This window comes from Rhinoderma darwinii, chromosome 7, assembly GCF_050947455.1.
Source record: "Rhinoderma darwinii isolate aRhiDar2 chromosome 7, aRhiDar2.hap1, whole genome shotgun sequence".
NCBI lineage: Eukaryota > Metazoa > Chordata > Amphibia > Anura > Rhinodermatidae > Rhinoderma > Rhinoderma darwinii.
This window is the reverse complement of record NC_134693.1, coordinates 23,126,351-23,148,465: the sequence shown is the minus strand read 5'-3', so window position 1 is coordinate 23,148,465 and position 22,115 is coordinate 23,126,351. Positions and strand designations below refer to the sequence as shown.

General features: G+C 44.1%; 1 protein-coding gene across 1 annotated transcript in view; it reads left to right on the top strand.

Moving 5' to 3' along the window:
- The first annotated feature begins 10,393 nt into the window (after nucleotides 1-10,393).
- Nucleotides 10,394-22,115, top strand: part of LOC142657685 (calcium-activated chloride channel regulator 1-like) — a 1,094,600-nt gene continuing 1,082,878 nt past the window's right edge. Inside the window, exon 1 of the mRNA XM_075832964.1 lies at nucleotides 10,394-10,512. Coding sequence (XP_075689079.1) covers nucleotides 10,492-10,512 — 21 coding nt within the window. The 5' untranslated portion in view covers nucleotides 10,394-10,491. The remainder of the gene's footprint in view (nucleotides 10,513-22,115) is intronic.

Sequence of the window (22,115 nt, the reverse complement as noted above, 5' to 3'; positions counted from 1 at the left end):
CCCACTCCTTAGGTTCTGAGAGCCAGCGGGTGGGTATAATTATGTCCTGGCTCCAGGAAGGGCCCCAAGAATTGGCCTTCTCCTTGGCTCCTGACGCCCCTGAACTTTCCAACGTTGATCTTTTCTTTTCTGCTCTCGGACTCATTTATGACGAGACTGACAGGACTGCCTTTGCCGAGAGTCAGCTGGTGACCTTACGTCAGGGTAAGAGGCCTGTTGAGGAGTATTGTTCTGACTTTAGGAAGTGGTGCGTAGCTTCTCGGTGGAATGACCCTGCCTTAAGGTGCCAGTTTAGGTTAGGTCTGTCGAACGCCCTGAAAGAACTGCTTGTTAGCTATCCCTCTTCTGACTCCCTAGACCAGATTATGGCTTTAGCGGTACGACTTGACCGACGTCTCAAGGAACGACAACTTGAACGTTTTTGTGTTTTCCCCTCTGACTCCCCCATGATGCCTCCCGAGGTTCCGTTGCTTCGCTCTTCCACGGAAGACTCAGAGGTACCTATGCAACTCGGGGCCTCCGTGTCCCCCCGACAACGTAGAGAGTTCCGCAGGAAGAATGGTCTCTGCTTCTATTGTGGGGATGACAAGCATCAAGTGAACACCTGTCCTAGGCGTAAGAATAAGCAGCCGGAAAACTTCCGCGCCTAAGTGATCATCGGGGAGGTCACTTGGGCGCACAGGTATTTCCCGTAAATATGAAACGTAATAAAATCTTGCTTCCCTTTCAGGTCTCTTTTGGTGGTAGGTCTGCTACCGGCAGTGCCTTCGTGGATTCAGGGTCTTCTGCTAATATCATGTCTGTGGAATTTGCTATGTCTCTAGCTATGCCTTTGATTGATTTGCCTAAACCTGTCCCGGTAGTGGGTATCGACTCCACTCCTCCACAGTATTTCTGGCCTGGCTGTGTCCATTTGTAAGTATGGCCTTTTTCGGTGTTTTTCTATATGTCCCTGTGTTTTTATCGGTTCTGTTTGTGCATCAGGAACGTTCTGTTCCAGTTTAGGATTTAGGGACTCGCAAGTCTGGGGATCCTTGTCGTGGATTGCGAGCTTGCGTCCTTTTGGCCAAGATGATTACCAATACCCCAGGTATTTTTCATTATTATGTATATTCGCTTCTCTTGGACACAGCCGGGTCTTTGATGCTGGGAGAGCATGGTGTGTTGTTGTTTGGCACAGCAAGCAGGGTAGCCCGCTCTATGAATTATCAAGGCGTCACAAATAGGCTTCTACCTGGCTATACACGTTGTGCCTCATGACGTACACACTATCCCTCCATGTTTCACTCACTTGCACCCCATTATCCATTTATTTCTATTGATGCACTTCATTTATTACTGCCCCCTATATTTCACTTATAGTATTACACTTGCACACACACTATTCATTTATTATTTCTTACTACACCTCCCATGCACCACACACCACTCCCCTCAAGACTAGTGGGAGTGGCTATTATTATTTAAAGCACCTGCTCGCCCTTTCATCAGCATTTCTGGCCTGGCTGTGTCCATTTGTAAGTATGGCCTTTTTCGGTGTTTTTCTATATGTCCCTGTGTTTTTATCGGTTCTGTTTGTGCATCAGGAACGTTCTGTTCCAGTTTAGGATTTAGGGACTCGCAAGTCTGGGGATCCTTGTCGTGGATTGCGAGCTTGCGTCCTTTTGGCCAAGATGATTACCAATACCCCAGGTATTTTTCATTATTATGTATATTCGCTTCTCTTGGACACAGCCGGGTCTTTGATGCTGGGAGAGCATGGTGTGTTGTTGTTTGGCACAGCAAGCAGGGTAGCCCGCTCTATGAATTATCAAGGCGTCACAAACAGGCTTCTACCTGGCTATACACGTTGTGCCTCATGACGTACACACTATCCCTCCATGTTTCACTCACTTGCACCCCATTATCCATTTATTTCTATTGAGGCACTTCATTTATTACTGCCCCCTATATTTCACTTATAGTATTACACTTGCACACACACTATTCATTTATTATTTCTTACTACACCTCCCATGCACCACACACCACTCCCCTCAAGACTAGTGGGAGTGGCTATTATTATTTAAAGCACCTGCTCGCCCTTTCATCAGCATTTCTGGCCTGGCTGTGTCCATTTGTAAGTATGGCCTTTTTCGGTGTTTTTCTATATGTCCCTGTGTTTTTATCGGTTCTGTTTGTGCATCAGGAACGTTCTGTTCCAGTTTAGGATTTAGGGACTCGCAAGTCTGGGGATCCTTGTCGTGGATTGCGAGCTTGCGTCCTTTTGGCCAAGATGATTACCAATACCCCAGGTATTTTTCATTATTATGTATATTCGCTTCTCTTGGACACAGCCGGGTCTTTGATGCTGGGAGAGCATGGTGTGTTGTTGTTTGGCACAGCAAGCAGGGTAGCCCGCTCTATGAATTATCAAGGCGTCACAAATAGGCTTCTACCTGGCTATACACGTTGTGCCTCATGACGTACACACTATCCCTCCATGTTTCACTCACTTGCACCCCATTATCCATTTATTTCTATTGAGGCACTTCATTTATTACTGCCCCCTATATTTCACTTATAGTATTACACTTGCACACACACTATTCATTTATTATTTCTTACTACACCTCCCATGCACCACACACCACTCCCCTCAAGACTAGTGGGAGTGGCTATTATTATTTAAAGCACCTGCTCGCCCTTTCATCAGCATTTCTGGCCTGGCTGTGTCCATTTGTAAGTATGGCCTTTTTCGGTGTTTTTCTATATGTCCCTGTGTTTTTATCGGTTCTGTTTGTGCATCAGGAACGTTCTGTTCCAGTTTAGGATTTAGGGACTCGCAAGTCTGGGGATCCTTGTCGTGGATTGCGAGCTTGCGTCCTTTTGGCCAAGATGATTACCAATACCCCAGGTATTTTTCATTATTATGTATATTCGCTTCTCTTGGACACAGCCGGGTCTTTGATGCTGGGAGAGCATGGTGTGTTGTTGTTTGGCACAGCAAGCAGGGTAGCCCGCTCTATGAATTATCAAGGCGTCACAAATAGGCTTCTACCTGGCTATACACGTTGTGCCTCATGACGTACACACTATCCCTCCATGTTTCACTCACTTGCACCCCATTATCCATTTATTTCTATTGAGGCACTTCATTTATTACTGCCCCCTATATTTCACTTATAGTATTACACTTGCACACACACTATTCATTTATTATTTCTTACTACACCTCCCATGCACCACACACCACTCCCCTCAAGACTAGTGGGAGTGGCTATTATTATTTAAAGCACCTGCTCGCCCTTTCATCAGCATTTCTGGCCTGGCTGTGTCCATTTGTAAGTATGGCCTTTTTCGGTGTTTTTCTATATGTCCCTGTGTTTTTATCGGTTCTGGTTATTTTACACAGCATACCCCTGTTTTTTAACTCCTTGTTGGCTCCATGCATTTGGAGCAGTGCTCTGTACTGTTGATGCAGGGATTATCGTCCGATTTGGTTTTAGGCCTTCCCTGGTTGCAGTTGCATAATCCCACATTTGACTGGAATACTGGGGAGCTTACCAAATGGGGTAATGAATGCTTGACGTCATGTTTTTCTGTTAATTCTATTTCTCCCCCTGAGGAGGTGAACACGCTACCTGAGTTTGTTCAGGACTTCGCTGATGTTTTCTCTAAGGAGGCCTCCGAAGTGTTACCTCCTCATAGAGAATACGATTGCACTATCGATTTGGTACCAGGAGCTAAGCTCCCTAAGGGTAGGATATTTAATCTCTCTTGTCCTGAACGTGAAGCCATGAGAGAGTATATCCAGGAATGTCTGGCCAAGGGTTACATTCGCCCCTCTACTTCTCCGGGAGGTGCTGGCTTCTTCTTCGTAGGGAAGAAGGATGGTGGTCTTAGGCCATGCATTGACTACCGTAACTTGAATAAGGTCACTGTAAGGAACCAATATCCCCTTCCTTTGATTCCTGATCTCTTTAATCAGGTTCAGGGGGCCCAATGGTTCTCTAAGTTTGATCTACGGGGGGTGTATAACCTTATCCGCATCAAAGAGGGGGATGAGTGGAAGACTGCGTTTAACACGCCCGAAGGTCATTTCGAATACCTCGTCATGCCCTTTGGGCTGTGTAATACTCCCGCGGTCTTCCAGAATTTCATAAATTAAATTTTAAGAGATTACCTGGGGGTATTTCTTGTAGTGTACCTTGATGACATACTTGTGTTTTCCAAGGACTGGTCCTACCACATTGAGCATGTCAGGAAGGTGCTCCAGGTCCTTCGGGAAAACAAACTGTTTGCGAAGACCGAAAAATGTGTGTTTGGGGTGCAGGAGATACCATTTTTGGGTCAAATCCTCACTCCTCATGAATTCCGCATGGACCCCGCCAAGGTCCAGGCTGTGGCGGAATGGGTCCAACCTGCCTCCCAGAAGGCGTTACAGTGCTTCTTGGGGTTTGCTAATTATTACAGGAGATTTATTGCTAACTTCTCGGTCATCGCTAAGCCTCTTACGGACCTCACTTGCAAAGGTGCTGATCTCCTCCACTGGCCTCCTGAGGCTGTCCAGGCTTTTGAGGTCCTTAAGAAGTGCTTTATCTCGGGCCCGGTGCTGGTTCAGCCCAACCAAATGGAGCCATTTATCGTGGAGGTTGACGCATCCGAGGTGGGAGTGGGGGCTGTCTTGTCCCAGGGTACCAGGTCCCTCACCCATCTCCGTCCCTGTGCCTACTTCTCCAGGAAGTTTTCGCCCACTGAGAGTAACTATGATATTGGCAACCGCGAACTCTTAGCCATTAAATGGGCATTTGAAAAGTGGCGCCACTTCCTGGAGGGGGCTAGGCACCAGGTAACGGTCCTTACCGACCACAAGAATCTGGTTTTCCTAGAATCTGCCCGGAGGCTAAACCTGAGATAAGCTCGATGGGCGTTATTTTTTACTAGATTCAACTTTTTGGTTACCTATAGGGCTGGGTCTAAAAATATTAAGGCTTATGCACTGTCGCGTAGCTTCATGGCCAGCCCTCCTTCGGAGGAAGATCCTGCTTGTATTTTGCCTCCAGGTATAATCATTTCCTCTATTGATTCTGATTTAGTCTCTGAAATTGCGGCTGATCAAGGTTCAGCTCCCGGGAACCTTCCTGAGAACAAGCTGTTTGTTCCCCTGCAATTCCGGCTAATGGTACTTAGGGAAAATCATGACTCCGCACTATCTGATCATCCAGGCATCCTGGGTACCAAGCACCTCATTGCCAGAAACTATTGGTGGCCTGGGTTGCCTAAAGACGTTAAGGCCTACGTCGCCGCTTGTGAGGTTTGTGCTAGGTCCAACACTCCCAGGTCCCGACCAGCGGGCTAACTACGTTCTTTGCCCATTCCCCAGAGACCTTGGACCCATATCTCCATGGATTTTATCACCGATTTGCCTCCATCTCAAGGCAAGTCAGTGGTGTGGGTTGTAGTAGACCGCTTCAGTAAGATGTGCCACTTTGTGCCCCTCAAGAAACTACCCAATGCTAAGACGTTAGCTACCTTGTTTGTCAAACACATCCTGCGTCTCCATGGGGTCCCTGTCAATATTGTTTCTGACAGAGGGGTACAATTTGTTTCATTGTTTTGGAGAGCCTTCTGTAAAAAGTTGGAGATTGATCTGTCCTTCTCCTCTGCCTTCCATCCTTAAACTAATGGCCAAACTGAGAGGACTAATCAGTCTCTAGAACAATATTTAAGGTGTTTTAGCTCTGACTGTCAATATGATTGGGTCTCATTCATTCCCCTTGCCAAATTTTCCCTTAATAACCGGGTCAGTAACTCATCAGGGATCTCCCCCTTTTTCTGTAATTTTGGGTTTAATCCACGGTTCTCTTCCGTTTCACCTGGTAGTTCCAACAATCCCGAGGTAGATGTCGTTCATCGGGAACTGTGTACAGTCTGGGCTCAGGTTCAGAAGAACCTAGAGGCGTCCCAGAGCATACAAAAAACTCAGGCAGATAGAAAACGTTCTGCTAACCCCTTGTTTATGGTCGGGGATCTGGTGTGGCTATCGTCTAAAAATTTGCGCCTTAAGGTCCCGTCCAATGAGATTGCTCCCCGGTTTATAGGGCCGTACAAGGTCATTGAAGTCCTCAATCCTGTCTCCTTACGACTGGAGTTGCCCCATCTTTTCGAGTACACGACGTGTTCCATGCCTCCCTCCTTAAACGCTGCTCCCCGTCCTTGGCTCCCTCGAGGAAACCTCCTGTCCCCGTTCTCACCCCTGAGGGGATGGAATTCAAGGTGGCCAAGATTGTGGACAGCAAGATGGTCCAAGGCTCCCTCCAGTACCTGGTCCATTGGAGAGGATACGGGCCTGAGGAGAGGACTTGGGTACCCGCCCGGGATGTTCACGCTGGGGTATTGGTCAGGAGGTTCCACCTTCGTTTCCCCAATAAACCAGGTCCATCTAGAAAGGGTCCGGTGGCCCCTCATAAAAGGGGGGGTACTATAAAGGATCTGCCAGGCACAGCTTCTGTGTCAACGCCCAAAGGTAATCAGTCTGCACCTGCTTCTATGTCTGTGAGACTGACTCCATCTTCCACCACTCAGGATGGCAGGCTTAGGAGTGGGAGAGCCTATCACAGCCTGGCCAGACGGAGCTAGCTCCTGCCCTCTGTCTATTTATCCCTGCCTTTCCTGTTCCTCCTTGCTTGTGATTCTTCTAATTTGTTTTCCTGGCCCTGCTGCAGCTTCTGAACTATTTGACCCTGCTTCATATTGACCCTGGCTTACTGACTACTCTCCTGCTCTGCGTTTGGTACCACCTACACTCCTGGTTTGACTCGGCTTGTTCACTACTCTCCTGCTCTGCGTTTGGTACCTCGTACACTCCTGGTTTGACTCGGCTCGTTCACCACTCTTGTTGCTCACGGTGTTGCCGTGGGCAACTGCCCCATTTCCCTTTGCTTCTGTGTCCCTTGTCTGTTTGTCTGTCGTGCACTTATTGAGCGTAGGGACCGTCGCCCAGTTGTACCCTGTCGCCTAGGGCGGGTCGTTGCAAGTAGGCAGGGACTGAGTGGCGGGTAGATTAGGGCTCACTTGTCGGTTTCCCTATCCCCATCATTACAGATAGATAGGTAGATAGATAGACATCCAGTTGGTTATCAGCGCAAAGAAATCTATTAAAACTGTGACTGATACATATCTATATAATTGACCCTATTACTATTACAGATGTTATAAACTAAATTAAAGAAAATCCTAAAATTTCAGATTAAATCACATGGCTTGTAAATACTAAACAAATTAGTTTTTTCATTATAGTTTTTATAAGGGAAATAGAATTGACTTCTCAGATCTGCCAGAAGCTCAGCAGGTTAAAAGTTTTGATTTAATTACCTGCTCTCATAATAAGATGTATCGGTTACAGTGAGAGGAGAACATGTTTGAGATAAATCATAGAGATACTGTACTGAGCACTTAAGAATGGACTAATGCAGTCATGAATTACAGGGGACAGGAACACACAACATTAATTATTCCCGGAACCTGAAATAACATTTCGAGAAGGGTCAGAATTGGTGTTTCCAAAATTGTCTCCTTGCAAAAGCAATAAAGTCACTTACTCTACTGAAAACTGGAAAGTTTTTTTTGTGTAGAGTTGCGCTTTAAGAATGCATGTTTTCCTACAAACACCATGTTATAGAGCCAGGAAAACAATGTACATGTATGTTTTAAAATACTGCCACATAATTTTATAGTAATTGCCATGGTCCTACTGGCCCATCAGAGGATCCTACAGTGGGCCCAGTCTCTGACACAATAATGGCCCCCTGCAGAAGACAACCCCATTTGACTATGAAACCAATCACTTGCCACTAGGATTTATTTCTTATGGGTTTTTTCTTAACCCCACCCTAACAATGTTAGTAAGCTGTAAATACTTGCACCCTTTATGATAATCTTTACGCCCCTTTGACCCCTTGAAGACGCAGCTATTTTTTTAGGGTTTTTTAATCACTGCGTTTCGAAAGCTATCATTTTTTTTTTATCGGCGTAGCCATATGAGGTCTCTTTTTCTGAAGCACCATTTTGGGGTACATGTAATGTATGTAAAAACTTTTTGGATGTTCATTTTATGACATTCACCGCGTGGGATATATGGCATGTTAACTTTTTTCTGCAGGTCACTACAATTAGGACGATACCAATTTTATATATTTTTTTATGTTTAACTACTTTTGCACAATAAAAATACTTTTTTTTAAGAAAATAATTTGTTATTGTGTCGCCGCATTCCAAGACCCAGAACATTTTTATTTTTCTGTTGATGTAGCTTTAGGGGGCTTGTTTTTTGAGGGAGTAGCTGTACTTTTCATTGGTTACATTTTGGGGTACATACAACCTTTAAATTACTTTAAAAAAAAACAAAACACTTTTGTAATGTGAAAAAAGATTTTTGTGGTTTTTTTGTGATCTCCAATCTCAGCGGTTGCAGAAGTAATATACAGATGACACCCACTGCAGATAGTGCAGACTCATCTCCTGAGTCCGCAGCATCCCCACACCAAACAATTATGACACATGGTGCCAACTATATAGCGCCAGCTCTGCTGTCTACATCAGACATGCCCCATCTAACATTCTGGCCTGAATGGAAAATAAACTCATGTGCGATATTCGGGCTGCATTTATCGTCACTATGGGGAGAGGACTGTAATTTGTAATTGAAAAAAAATACAACACTGTTTGATTTTGGGAAATAAAAAAATCATGGAAGTATGACATCACGTGTACACATGTGATGTCATGCATTCCCATAGGCTTACATTGTATGCAATATTACAATGCGCTTTAGGGTGTACGCATGATTTGCCCAAAAGTATTTTGGAGACCCAGAAATTAAGTGATGTTAACTGTTTGCATGGTCTGTTGCAGGGGCGTAGCTAGGGGGGGGGCAGGCGGGGCATGTGCCCCGGGCGCAGCCTGGAGGATACTGATAGGGGGCGCCGAAGAGCAGCTGATCGCTGCTGACAGGCGCCCCGTATGTGGGACTCCTGCAGCAGCTTAGGAAGAGCCAGGACATTACGGCGTTCTGACTGGGGTCTGTGACGGCCAGGGAGTGGACCAGTCCAGTCACCTGACCTCACGTCAGTGACATGAGGTCAGATGACTCAGGTCAGGGGACAGGTCCACTCCCGCAGCCTTCCTGCATCTGCCTGTGCTCTGTGCTCTGCCGAGAAGCAGAAGAGGAAGCTCCGCCCACACACAGCCCGTCCTGACCTGTCAGCAAGGAGATATGGTGAGTGTCTGTGTGTAATGTGTGTCTCTGTGTTTGTATGTGTATATGTTACAGTGTGTGTGTGTGTGTGTGTGTGTGTGTGTGTGTGTGTGTCTGTGTGTGTCTCTGTGTGTGTCTCTGTCTGTCTGTGTCTCTGCATGTGTTTGTCTCTTACATCTACTACATTATCTGTACTCAGTTATCACTGTTATCTGTGATGTTACATAGGACTGCAGGGAACATCTACTACATTATCTGTACTGTGTGCTAAATTACAATCTCAGCTCTGCTACACAGTACAGATAATGTAGTAGCTGTTACCTGCAGTCCTGTGTAACACCACAGATAACACAGTCATATCTCTCTGAGTACAGATAATGTAGTAGTGTTACCTGCAGTCCTATGTAACACCACAGATAACACAGTGATAACTCTGATTACAGATAATGTAGTAGCTGTTGCCTGCAGTCCTATGTAACACCACAGATAACACAGTGATAACTCTAAGAGTACAGATAATGTAGTAGCTGTTGCCTGCAGTCCTATGTAACACCACAGATAACACATAGTGCTAAATTACAATCTCAGCTCTGCTACAATGTGTTATCTGTGGTGTTACATAGGACTGCAGGCAACAGCTACTACATTATCTGTATTCAGAGAGTTATCACTGTGTTATCTGTGTTGTTACATAGGACTGCAGGTAACATCTACTACATTATCTGTACTCAGAGAGTTATCACTGTGTTATCTGTGTTGTTACATAGGACTGCAGATAACACTACTATCTGTATTTAGAGAGTATTCACTGTGTTATCTGTGTTGTTACATAGGACTGCAGGTAACATCTACTACATAATCTGTGCTGTGTACATATGTGCCTGTGTGGGTATATATGGGTCTGTTTGTGAATGTGTCTTTGTGCTTGTATATTTGTGCCTTTTATGTATTTGTATATGTTCCTGTTTGTATATTTATATGCCGGTGTGTGTGTGTGTGTGTGTCTGTACGTCTATATATTTACCTGTTTGTATATATTCCAGTTGTGTGTATGTATATTTGCCTGTATGTCTAAATATCTATCTTTATGTATGTACAGTATATATGTTCCAGCGTGTCCATATATGTGGTTCATTTTTTGTTTGTGTAGGGGGCGGCAATAGAGAGTCCCGCACAGGGCACCATCCAAGCGAAGGCCGGCCCTGGCTGTCACCGACCCTAGTCAGAAGGAACTCCGCCGCTGCCTGCGTCGAATGACCTCCTCGGCTCCTCCGGTAAGTCACACCAGGCAGAGCGGAGAGTGGTAGCGGTAGGCTACCGCTCACCGGTCTGTTCACAGTGTGGCGCTATTTAAAAGGGGGTGGGGAGTGTGGCGCTATTTACAAAGAGGCAGCAGGATGCTGCCCCTTTGTAAATGGGCACTATCTGTTTGTAATGTGGCACTATCTACAAGGGGGGCTGTGTGTGGCACTATCTACATGGGGCTGTGTGTGGCACTATCTACAAGAGGGGGGCTGTGTGGCGCTATCTACAAGATGGGGGCTGTGTGGCACTATCTACCGGGGGCTGTGTGTGGCCTCTTTAATTTATTTTCTTTTAATTTATTTTTATGTTAATTACATTATAGAACTTGTAAAATGTAGAAATGCTTTTATACTCAAGTTATATTAAAAAAATTGTGAACAAAAAATTACATCTCATTGATTGGTAGGGAAAGAAAACATGGCGAGGGGGAAGGAGATGTCGGGAAATAAGTTGGGGGGGGGGGCGCCAATCTGAATCTTTGCCCCGGGTGCTGGAGAGCCTAGCTACGCCTCTGGTCTGTTGAGACCAAGATTGTAGAAAGGACTAGGGAAAAAAAAAGACTACAGATAATTGTATCACGCTGATAAACCTGCCATAACAATTTACTACTTCCAAATAGCAGGAGGGTCGTTCATATGGTATAGGACATCAACTGACATGATGTCCAATTGTGCAGCTGGTATCTCTACAGAAACAGAAGGTAAAAATGCCTGGGGATGAAATGGGAACCAGATGCAGCACTATGGTCCTACATTTGTGAGTTATTATTTTTTGCAAAACTGCATTCTCTCCTATATGATGAACTTTTCCCCTGCCTAAGGCGACATTAGTTTATTAGAGAACATAGAGTAACCATGCTAGCAATGGACAGGTTAATACTCCTGACTCAGCACTTTATAGCTGTGGGATATAGGAGAATGGTGTGGCCAGTAGCTGGGAAGATATATTATGGGTGATATACACAGTAAATATGCATAAAGGACCCGGCTTTATTTAGCTTGTGTTATAATGACGGACTATGCGACACAGAAGTCCATCAGAGTCCATTACTTCACAGTTTATGTCTCCCACCTCCCAGGCTATAGCCAGGATTATTCCATAAAAATAGATTGTGAATAATAATCCCGGATATGGAATGTTGATTCTCAGCAAATTTACAATCACAGAAGGCTCGGGCTACATGGCGACATCTGGTTGTTTGCGAGACGCGATAAAATTGTAGTATTATCGTGACACAAGTTTCCCTATTGGAAAAAAAAGGTTACAGATGACCTTATGGCTATCTCAAAAAGTGCAATGTTTTTTGCATTAGTCAAAAGGTCATCCGTGATGTTGTTTAAGGAAACATCGAGTTTGGGTTATGGTTAAGGCAATGCCATGACTTGCAAGTGATCGACATTGCTGGTGCTGGACATTGTAGTCTTGTAGTCAATACATGGACGACTCTATCTGCCAGAGTGGGAGCACCTGCTCGATAGTGGCTCTCTGCTCTGGCTCATAGAGGGGAGTCCTAAGAAGGGAACCCAATCTATGACATCCATATGCCCTAATAGGGTATATGGACAGGGCTTGTGCTGATGGGACACCTCTTTTGAAGAAATTGTCCAGGATGAAACGATCATGGCTGCTTTCTTCCAAAAGCAGCGCCACACAAATCCACAGGTTGAATGTGGTATCGCAGCTCTGCCACATTCACTTCAAAGAAGCTGAGTTTCAATACCAGACAATACCCATTGACGGGCGTGGCACTGTTTCTGGAAGAAAGAAGCTATGTTTTTCTAAGCCTGTGCAGTCCCTTTAATGTTCTAGCAAGTATAACAGGAGTGAACATTTCCTTCAAGGATACTTGTCACAGAAAAATACACTAGTATACTTATTAAGCGCACATTAAATGATTTGTCACAACTTACAATGACTGTTGGCGGCAACAATTTCACCTATAAAAAAAGGCTTCCTATGATTCTTAAAGCAGCTTCACGCTGATAATAGATGGCCAGAAGTTTTAGATTGTAGGCACTGTTACACGGTTATGTCTGATGAGGACTGATAGCAAATACAAAAAATGGCCATAAAATTAGTCCATCGAGGAAATGAGAAAGGAATGGCTTAACCCGTCAGAGAATATGACGAGAGGAATTATTGTACATGCTCTAGTCAAAACCATTGATGCAGAACAATTCTCTATTGAATCTAGATACTCTGTTTAGCCGGTGAGATAAGGTTTCAAAGATGAACCATTTATCACCTGGCCCCTTTTATAACTTTTTTAAACCGGATTGGGAAATTGTTGGCCTTTCTTATGGAGACTGTGGAGGTTGTTTTAGCTAAAACTGGTTTCATGGATCAAAAGTTTATATAACACAGGAAAAAGAAGGCCAAACATTTTCGAAAACGTAAAAAAAAAATTCTGCCAGAGCCATTTCTGAATGTTTGATAGTTGGAGGTCCTACCTCATATCGGTTGTCATTTTAAAATGAGCTTCTCAGAAACTGATGATCGATTCATTTTGTCAGCATGCTCTATCAATAATAAAGTGACACTTAAAGAAGGGTCAATTGACAATAAGCAGATCATAGTGTCTTCTGCTAGGAGTCCCAGCGATCAGCTGTAATCTGCGGGGAAGCCGGACAGTAAGTATTTGATTTCCCTGCAGCACCACAACAGGAGAAATGAACTATTACGCAGTGCCCAATGACTTATCTGTGTAATGCAAGACAAGAAATGTCCTCCAGAGTGAGAGACACTCTTTGTAACTGCTCTTCACTCTGGCCAAGAAATGAGGATCCTGAACAGAGGACCCCCCTCTATTAACTTTCAATTCTTCAATAGTGTGTATGAAAGTAGATTTTCTCGCACATCCCTTTTAACCATTCATTTCTGAGAAGCTAATTTAAATGTGACAACCAATATGGCCGCAGAATCTCTTGTCACTTTTACAAAAAGTATCTGCCGTAACCAAACCTCAAAATGGAAAAAATATATAGCTGGAAAGTCTCGATGACTAATAGTACTGTATGTGTTCAATGCAGTAGCCTAGCTAGTGAGGGGCAGGTGGGGAGGTGGCCGCAGGTCCACTGAAAAGGTGGGACCCACCGCGACCGCCCCCGCCATGACCGCCACTCCCACTGCCTGTCTGAGGCCTGTCTGAGGGGATGGCAGCACAACTGAAACCAGCCGCCGCCACCCCCTCCTGCTCTAATTGTACCTGCGTCTATAGGACGCAGATACAATTGCATGCATAAACACTGACTGGTCTGGTACGTTCTGTGCTAGATCATTCAGTGCCAAACAATGACGCTGATTGGCAGGGAAGAATGACTTGCCCCGCCAATCAGCGCCTTTCAACGACGCTAGCGCTTCCGTTGTTAAAAGGCGCTGATTGCCGGGGCAAGTCATTCTGCCCTGCCAATCCGCCTTTCAACGACGCAAGAGTCATTCAGCCCCAGCAGACCTGCTCAGAAGAGAGCAGGCCTGCATTGACACAGGACGGCGCAGGGACGGGATAAAGGTGAGTATATAAAGTTTCGTTTTTTTTCACTTAAAAGTGTGAGTGGCATTATCTACGTAGGGAGCTACATGTGGGACACAATCTACAGGGGGGGCTATATGTAGGACACGATCTACAGGGGGACTATATGTGGAGCACTATCTACAGGGGGCTGTATGTCGGTACTATCTACAGGTGGATCTATGGGGGCACTATCTACAGGGAGCACTGTGTGTTTGGGACACTGTGTATGGTGCTATTATAATCAGGGACACAGTGTATGGTGCTATTAGAATCGGGAACACAGTGTATTGTGCTATTATAATTAGAGGTGCAGTGTATGGCGCTATTATATTTAGGTTCGTAGTGTGTGGCACCATGAGAATTTTATCTTCATTTATAGGTGCAGAAATGTTTGAAAAGTGAGAAGCTGAAGACATCTGAGCGGCAAACTGCAGAAATGGGCTGTGGCCGGGAGAAGTCATCATAGGGGTCTGGACCGGATGGAGAAGAAAAGAGAAAAATAACAACTAGAATTTTAAAAGATGTCACTGGTGAGTCACTTAACGTAAATGTTTATTCTGCCTCTAATCAGCACTGTAGTCATTGTATGATCTGCAGCAAGATGATGGGTGGTATGATTTTTTTTGTGTGAAACAGCAACTTCCAGCATATCTTTACCATTGTACAGGGATTATGGTTGTTATATACAGGGATTATGGTTTTTATATATGATGGTTGTTATATACAGGGATGACGGGTAGTCCATCCATCATCCCTGCATTAACTGCCATCATCCCTGTGTATACCAGCCATCATCGCGATTTATAACCCCCATGATTCCTGAATATACCAGCCACCATCCCTGTATATACCAGCCATCATCCCTGTTTATAATCCCCTTATTACCTGTATACACTAGCCAGGCTGGTATATACAGAGATGATAGGGGTTATATAGAGGAATGATGGCTGGTATATACAGGGATGGTGGCTGGTATATTCAGGGATCATGGGGGTTATATACAGAGATGATGGGGGTTATATACAGGGATGATGGCTGGTATATAATTAGAATGTGCCTCTTCAGTTGTAAACATGCGTTAAGGGGGGCCCATTGGGTTTCGGCCCACAAATATATGTTTTTCCCCCCTGTGCTAAACCCCTAGCTACGCCTCTGGTTCAATGGTAAAAAAGTTCTAAACCAGAGTGACCGCCTAATAATTGTGCACACAATGTAAATCATATTATATTTCTACAGTTGTGAATCCCACCTTGATGTATACTGTATGGAAAGGATGCCTGATGTTGTCGTAGTCAAAAATGTTAGCAACCATAAATTTTAATAAAACTGTCAGGATAAAGTATTTTCAGGGAGTAGATGTGAAGTGGGAAGAAATATTTCAAGCACGTTGCTATGATGAAATTTATATTTTATATTCAGTGCATTCCCGTGTCAAAGTGCCCAAAAAAATAGGAATATATTGTCTTAGTTGTGTACAGTGGAATTTATCACATATATCATAGTAATCATATAAGTCTTTGATGTCAAACTATTACTTCTTGTAGTCTGTAGATTTGAATTCAAGGACTCCGAAAAGCTACGTAAAGAAGATGCTAAATCATCTGTAAAATATGTGCCATGCGGAACCAACACCCACTATATATACATCCATATTCCCCATGTTTACTTCAAGCTCGTGTAGACAGAGGTCTAACACCAAAATAAGCAATTGAAATTATACTGCAAATAACAGCACTCAATTGTCTTCATTGTCTTCATTACCGCATATAACAGGACAAATACATCTTTTGTGCTCTTCCCCATTTGTCCATGAGCCCGGTAGTTGGAATGAAATATATATAATTGCATTTCATTGAGCTTTGTCACTCATCCAAGGTGCACAGCAAGAGAAACAAATATAAATTTAGATCTGGATTCTGAGTTAATATTATTTACAGATTATTATTATTTTTTTGGGTTCTGTAAGGCTCAGTTCACACTATTATCATGGAAGCCATGACTAGTATGACGGATCTGTTTTCAAGTTGATCCCAACGAATCCTGAAGGATTATATTGGCTTATAAAAGAGTATATTAGTTGTCCACTGGGTTTCTAGTGTTTTTGATAGCAAGAATAGCAGGCTGCAGACCCTCTCTGGACTTGCTGAAAAAAACACCGAAACCCTGATGGAACGTAGCCCAAAGCTGATGTGAACAGAACCTTAATCTCATTCACGTAGACCAGAGAGGCTGGAGATAGTGACCTTCTTTGTCACGATCAGATTAACACTAGCTAAACTAAGATGCAGAGTCTAAGGGATTCCCTAAGCTTCACTCTTAATTCCCTCATTGGGTTTTGGATTCCAGTACATAGGACTCCACAGCTCAGGATTCTTAGAGTAACTTTCAATCTGTGACGGCTCTGGATAATGGTTGTAGTGAGACAGGGCCCAAACTTGAACTAATATCTAGAAGGTGCAGCCTAAATTAACTTAGTGTTGGCTAAAGAAAAGGATTGCAAAAATTCAAGGGCGCACGCAGGAGGGTTTCCAGCTGCCCAGAAACCCCTCTGTCCACCCCGGTACCAAATTTTTATTTTTCAACGTCCCCCTCACCTCTTCCCTGCCTCTTCTTGAGCTCTGACCGATGTCTGTGCAGGGCAGCTGATGAGGTTGGCATGGTGCAATTGTGGATCAGTGAGCTCCTGGCCTTGAGGAGCGTCCCAGTTGCCATGGTAATGATGACAAGAAGACGCTCGGTGGAGGAAGCCTCCCCTTGGCATGTGGGGGGGGGGGGGACAACATAAAAAGCGGCGCTAGACAGATTTGCTGCATGTTTGGTGGGAAGGAGGACACCGGAGGTGGGTAATAGGGAGAAGTTGTCACAGGGTTGTTGTGTGTGGTGGCCATTATCTCTGGATCCCCAGCCTAAAGCAATCAGTGTGACCCAGGATTATTTCTCACGGTCCCAGTAGCACATTCAACAATGAAATCTTATTGGAGAGGTGCTCCAGCAAAGGCACCGCTACGTGTGCAAGATACTGAGTGTCAGCATTAATGACATATTAGTTCCCTTAAAGTTATATCTCTCCTTTTATATAGGGTATATCAGGGACAGTTGCGGGCAAATATCCAGATTTCTTGTATGGCGAAGCCTAGGGACAATCTAGGGCCAGTATTCAACACCCTTTTTTTCACAACGCTACCGCTACCTTCTTGTATTTACGATACACGTAGTGGTTCACACATATCCACTAGCCTAGCCCTTCATATTAGAGGAACAGAAAAAACAAGTTTGGTTTGTTTGTTTTTTTTTAAAAAGTGGGAAAAGCAGGGAGCAGGGTGTTCTGTGGCCAGTGGAAAGACTGTTTGCTGCGGCCCAGTTTGGGCGAGACAGAGAGGGAGAGTTGCCTGGAGAATTAGAGGTTGCGGAACCTGCTGCATCTGTGTGATAGTCCCCTGTGGGAGTGAGGTGTTGTGTGGCGAGCGCCACATGTGTATTTGGAAGCACCCCTTTAAAAATCCAATTTGACCCTGTAAATATTTCACAATATTCACCCCTACCCACTCATAGCTTCCATGCTTGATTCTGATTTATATACAATATAGCAAGTACAATACTTCTCATAGGCTTCATGTCAGTGGGTTCAATACTAAACCTTCCCACGAATGTTGGTGCTTTTTTGGTTAAAATAGATTGTTTGCCTGGAAACTCTTCAAATGTGAAGTTCTTTCTCCCTTCGATGCATTCCTGGAATTCACAGGAACTACGGCCTGGCGTTTCACAATGTGAGTCAAAGTATGGGAGATAGAAATGATTACGGTCTATTTATGTCCCTGCATGTTAAGTCCTATACATTTAGACGGCAATTTAGGTCCTGCTTTTATTTTCACAGGCATAAATAACTCATGGGCAGGAAGAATACAAGACTAACCCCAATGACACAATGTAATTATTTAACCTTGTACGGACAACAGATGAAGGTCTTATAAAAAGTCAAGTTTATTTATTTTCTTATTCTAAGATCGTTTTTTATTTTTTATGTATTTTTATTGTAGCTTCTGTATTAGAAAAATGTTCTTACTGGTTCATTTATTATTTCTGTTTATTACTGTACAGCACTAACATATTCAGCAGCGCAGTATATCGTTATTTGTCGCTTATATCCGTCACAGTTTCCAATGGGGCTCACAATCTATTTTCTATCTCACACACACTAGGGTCAATTTCATAGCACGTCAATTAGAAAAAGCATGCAAACTGTCACAATCTGTGGGTATGTGGACCCGCTGGGCCATACCGCCATAGGGGGATAGCAGCTGGCCAACAGAGTACCAAGTCAATATATAAATAGTCCAAGCACCAGGGTACCTGTAGTGGTTCAGACAGTAGCAACGGCTAGGTTCAGATGGTACCTTGACAGCTGACACCAGACGTGGTGTAACACAGCAGGTAGAACCGGTGGCACAACACGATTGCAAAAGGTTTAAGGCACAGGAACAAATAGCATGGGATACAGGGTACAGGTAGCAGGGCACGGGAACAGGATAACACTAAGGGACCATTTGCAAGACTAGCATAGGAAAACACAACAACGCTCAGGCAAGGAGCAAAGGGGCAGGGTGATCAGGGGCTAATTAATGATAACTCCCATGTGCGCGTGCTGGCCCTTTAAGGCCGGGCACGAGCGTGCGCACCCTACGGGACACAGCGGACTGGAGCGGAAGTGAGCGCTGGTGTCTCACAGATCCATGGCTGTGTGGCTGCCGGGTAGTAATCCCAACGGCCCGCGGCCATGGACGCTACACAAACACAAGGGGAACATACTAATTGCATGAAGACGTCGCCCATGGATGGATTTGAATTTAAAAACCCTACCCCACAAGGCAACTGTGGTAAACCTTGCGCCATTGTAGTGTCCTATGTCAGGGATTATAGTGATTTCAGTCCCTGTCTTCAGTGCATTTCCCAGTTTAGGTCCTGTATCATACACACACTAGGGGCTTGGTAAACCAATTGAATAATCATGTTCTTCAAGTAGTAGGATAAATCCAGAAAAAACATGGAGAACATACAGAGGTGTTTCTGGTTGGATTCGGACCTTGGCTGATTTGAAGCTAGGCAGCTATGCTAAAGAAAACGTTGTGTAATCATCAGCTTCATTCCCATTATATTTTTCCAAGTAAGGGTATGTTCACACGGCCAAATTTCAGACGTATACGAGGCGTATTATGCCTCGTTTTACGTCTGAAAATACGGCTCCAATACGTCGGCAAACATCTGCCCATTCATTTGAATGGGTTTGCCGACGTACTGTGCAGACGACCTGTTATTTATGCGTCGTCGTTTGACAGCTGTCAAACGACGACGCATAAAAATACAGCCTCGTCAAAAGAAGAACGGACGTAAAAAACGCCGCGAAAACGGCGCGAAAAATGCGAGTTGGTAAAAAAACGTCTGAAAAGCAGGGTCTGTTTTCCCTTGAAAACAGCTCTGGATTTTCAGACGTTTTTGTTGATTACGTGTGAACATACCCTTAATACTCACCTTATGGTATGAAGACATGTAATGTAAATCTAAATGTAATTATATTAGTATTGTACGTGGAATTATGTTGCAAATTTTGGTCTTGAAAAATTCTGTGATTTTTTTTGTCTTTTTATCAAATGTCTACCTGGCTAGAGCTTCTCCAGTCAAATGAAAATAGTTAAATTGTGAAGTCAGAATGATCGAAGCCGAGTCGTGAAGTTGTAGATGATACAAGATTAGAGGAGCATTGGATGCTGAAGAACATACAATCATCTGTACAACGCTCATACCACCTATAGACAGCTCTCATAGATGTTCTATGTAATCCGTCTTCAGCCTGACGATGAGTGCCGATCATTCCAGCATCTTCATTTCAGCAACAGTTGGGGTCTCAGCACCTGGACCCCACCAATCCAAACTTTTGAAACATATGAAAAGTTTGATGAAAATGTAGTTACTCTTCAAGTACATCCATGCATAGGCTCTTTTAATCGTATTTAACTTTTTTTTTTTAAACAAAATTGTTAACTCCTAGCATTGTCTTGAGCGTTGTCTCTTAATGTTCCTAATCCAGTACCCCCTACTCATATAATTTACATCTAAGAACCCCTAGGGCTATGATCATACACTGTGCTGCTATTAAAATCACTGCATGAAGACAGTGCATGTATGCCTCAGGCTTCGTTCACATCTGCATCAGGGCTCCGTCAGGGGAAACCATGAACTGAATACAAACTGAAACAAAAGGAAACCGTAGGTTTCTGTTTGCCTCACCATTGATATCAATGGTGACGAATCCGGTGCAAATGGTTTCCGTTTGTCACCGTTGTTTAAGGGTACCGTCGTTTTGACAGAATTAATACCATAGTCAAAACGACGGAACCCTTAAACAACGTTGACAAACGGAAACCATTTGCACCGGATCCGTCACCATTAAAATCAATGGTGATGCAAACGGAAACCATAGGTTTCAGTTTGGATTCCGCTCATGGGTTCGCCTGATGAAAAGGTCCGACAGAACCCATGAATGGAGCCCCGAAGCAGATGTGAACAAAGCCTTAGAGACATGCCCTGTAACTCCTGGGGCACACGTTTAGCAGGTTGAGAACCTAGGTTCTAGAGGAACCTGTAAACACCACTATATTTATTTCATGGAGAAAACACAACATGCCATTTTTATTATTACTTTAGAAGCATCCTACATTGAACAAAAAGCCAATAAACTAATCTGCAGTAAGGACAGTATATAGCAGAAAGAGTTAAGAATCAAGAGGTGATCAAATTTGTTGGAATTTCCAAAGACTCATATCTTCATACTGTCAACGTCCTGCAGGACACCGAGAAGTGATGTGGAGCACAGCAGTAGGATATATACAAGCGTATCAAGTTTTGCATTTCTTGAAACAATTTGCTTATGTTGGACTTTGTCTGCCCCAAAGAAAACAGAATTAAAAGTATCTGAAACAGAAAACTGCTTGGTGATTACACAACGAACCTCTCGCAAGTAGGATGCATAAGAAAAAATGTCATCTGTAGACAGGACTGTGTGTGTTTTGGATTCTAGAGGTAGAAAGACTACCAGACCTGCCAATCCTCTCTGCCTCATTTACTTTTGCAACAAAAGGCAAACATAAGCACTTTTTTTTCCGTAAGTCTCCGTATCCCGTAGTCTATACACATCATCCATGCTTAGGGAGTCACAGATAACTAATTCACTCTATATCTTCAAGCTATGCTTTGATTTGTGGCCAAGCGACAGGAATGATCTGTGAAGAACTAGAGTTTCTTTCCATCTCATGTATTTCCATCAATCATGTGTCCTGGAGAGTGCCATTGCCAACAACTGGAACCTGCTATGAAGACAGGAGGAGTAAGTCAGGGTAAAGGCTCCCACAGGTGCAGCTCTTGTGTTGACCTCAGTTTTGGCTTGGACATACAGTAATGCTATGAGTCAACTTGGCCCCGGCCCATAAGTGTCCAGAGAGAAATAGAGCGTTATTGTCCACCTATGTTTCGTAAAAACTTTTAAATGCAGTAAATGAAACATAAAATTCTATCAGAAGTCAAAGGACAAAAGATCAATGTAAGCCAAACTGGGTCTCCACCTAAATGTAGAGTTTTTTTTTTTTTTTTTTTTAAATCTGATTATTAAGGCCCCATGCACACGAACGTGCTTTTGCGGCCTCAATTCCCCCGAAAATCCACGGGAGAATTGCGGCCCCATTCATTCCTATGGGGCCATGCACACAACCGTGGTTTTCACGGTCCGTGCATGGCCCCGGAGCCCGCACCGCAGAAAGAACGGGCAAGCCTTATTTTGGCCGTGTTCTGCGGTCCAGGCTCATAGAAAATAATGGCCGTGGCCAAGTGCACAGCCCGGGATTTGCGGGCGGCTCCGTGGCCGGCTGACCTGGAAATCACGGCCGTGCACATGGCTACGGTCGTGTGCATGAGGCCTAAGGCAATAAGAAATAGAGAGGAACACTGTCAAGCCACTTTTCCTTTTACATGCCCTTAGCTCAGTGTCAATTCTGTCCTAAGTGTTTGACCTGG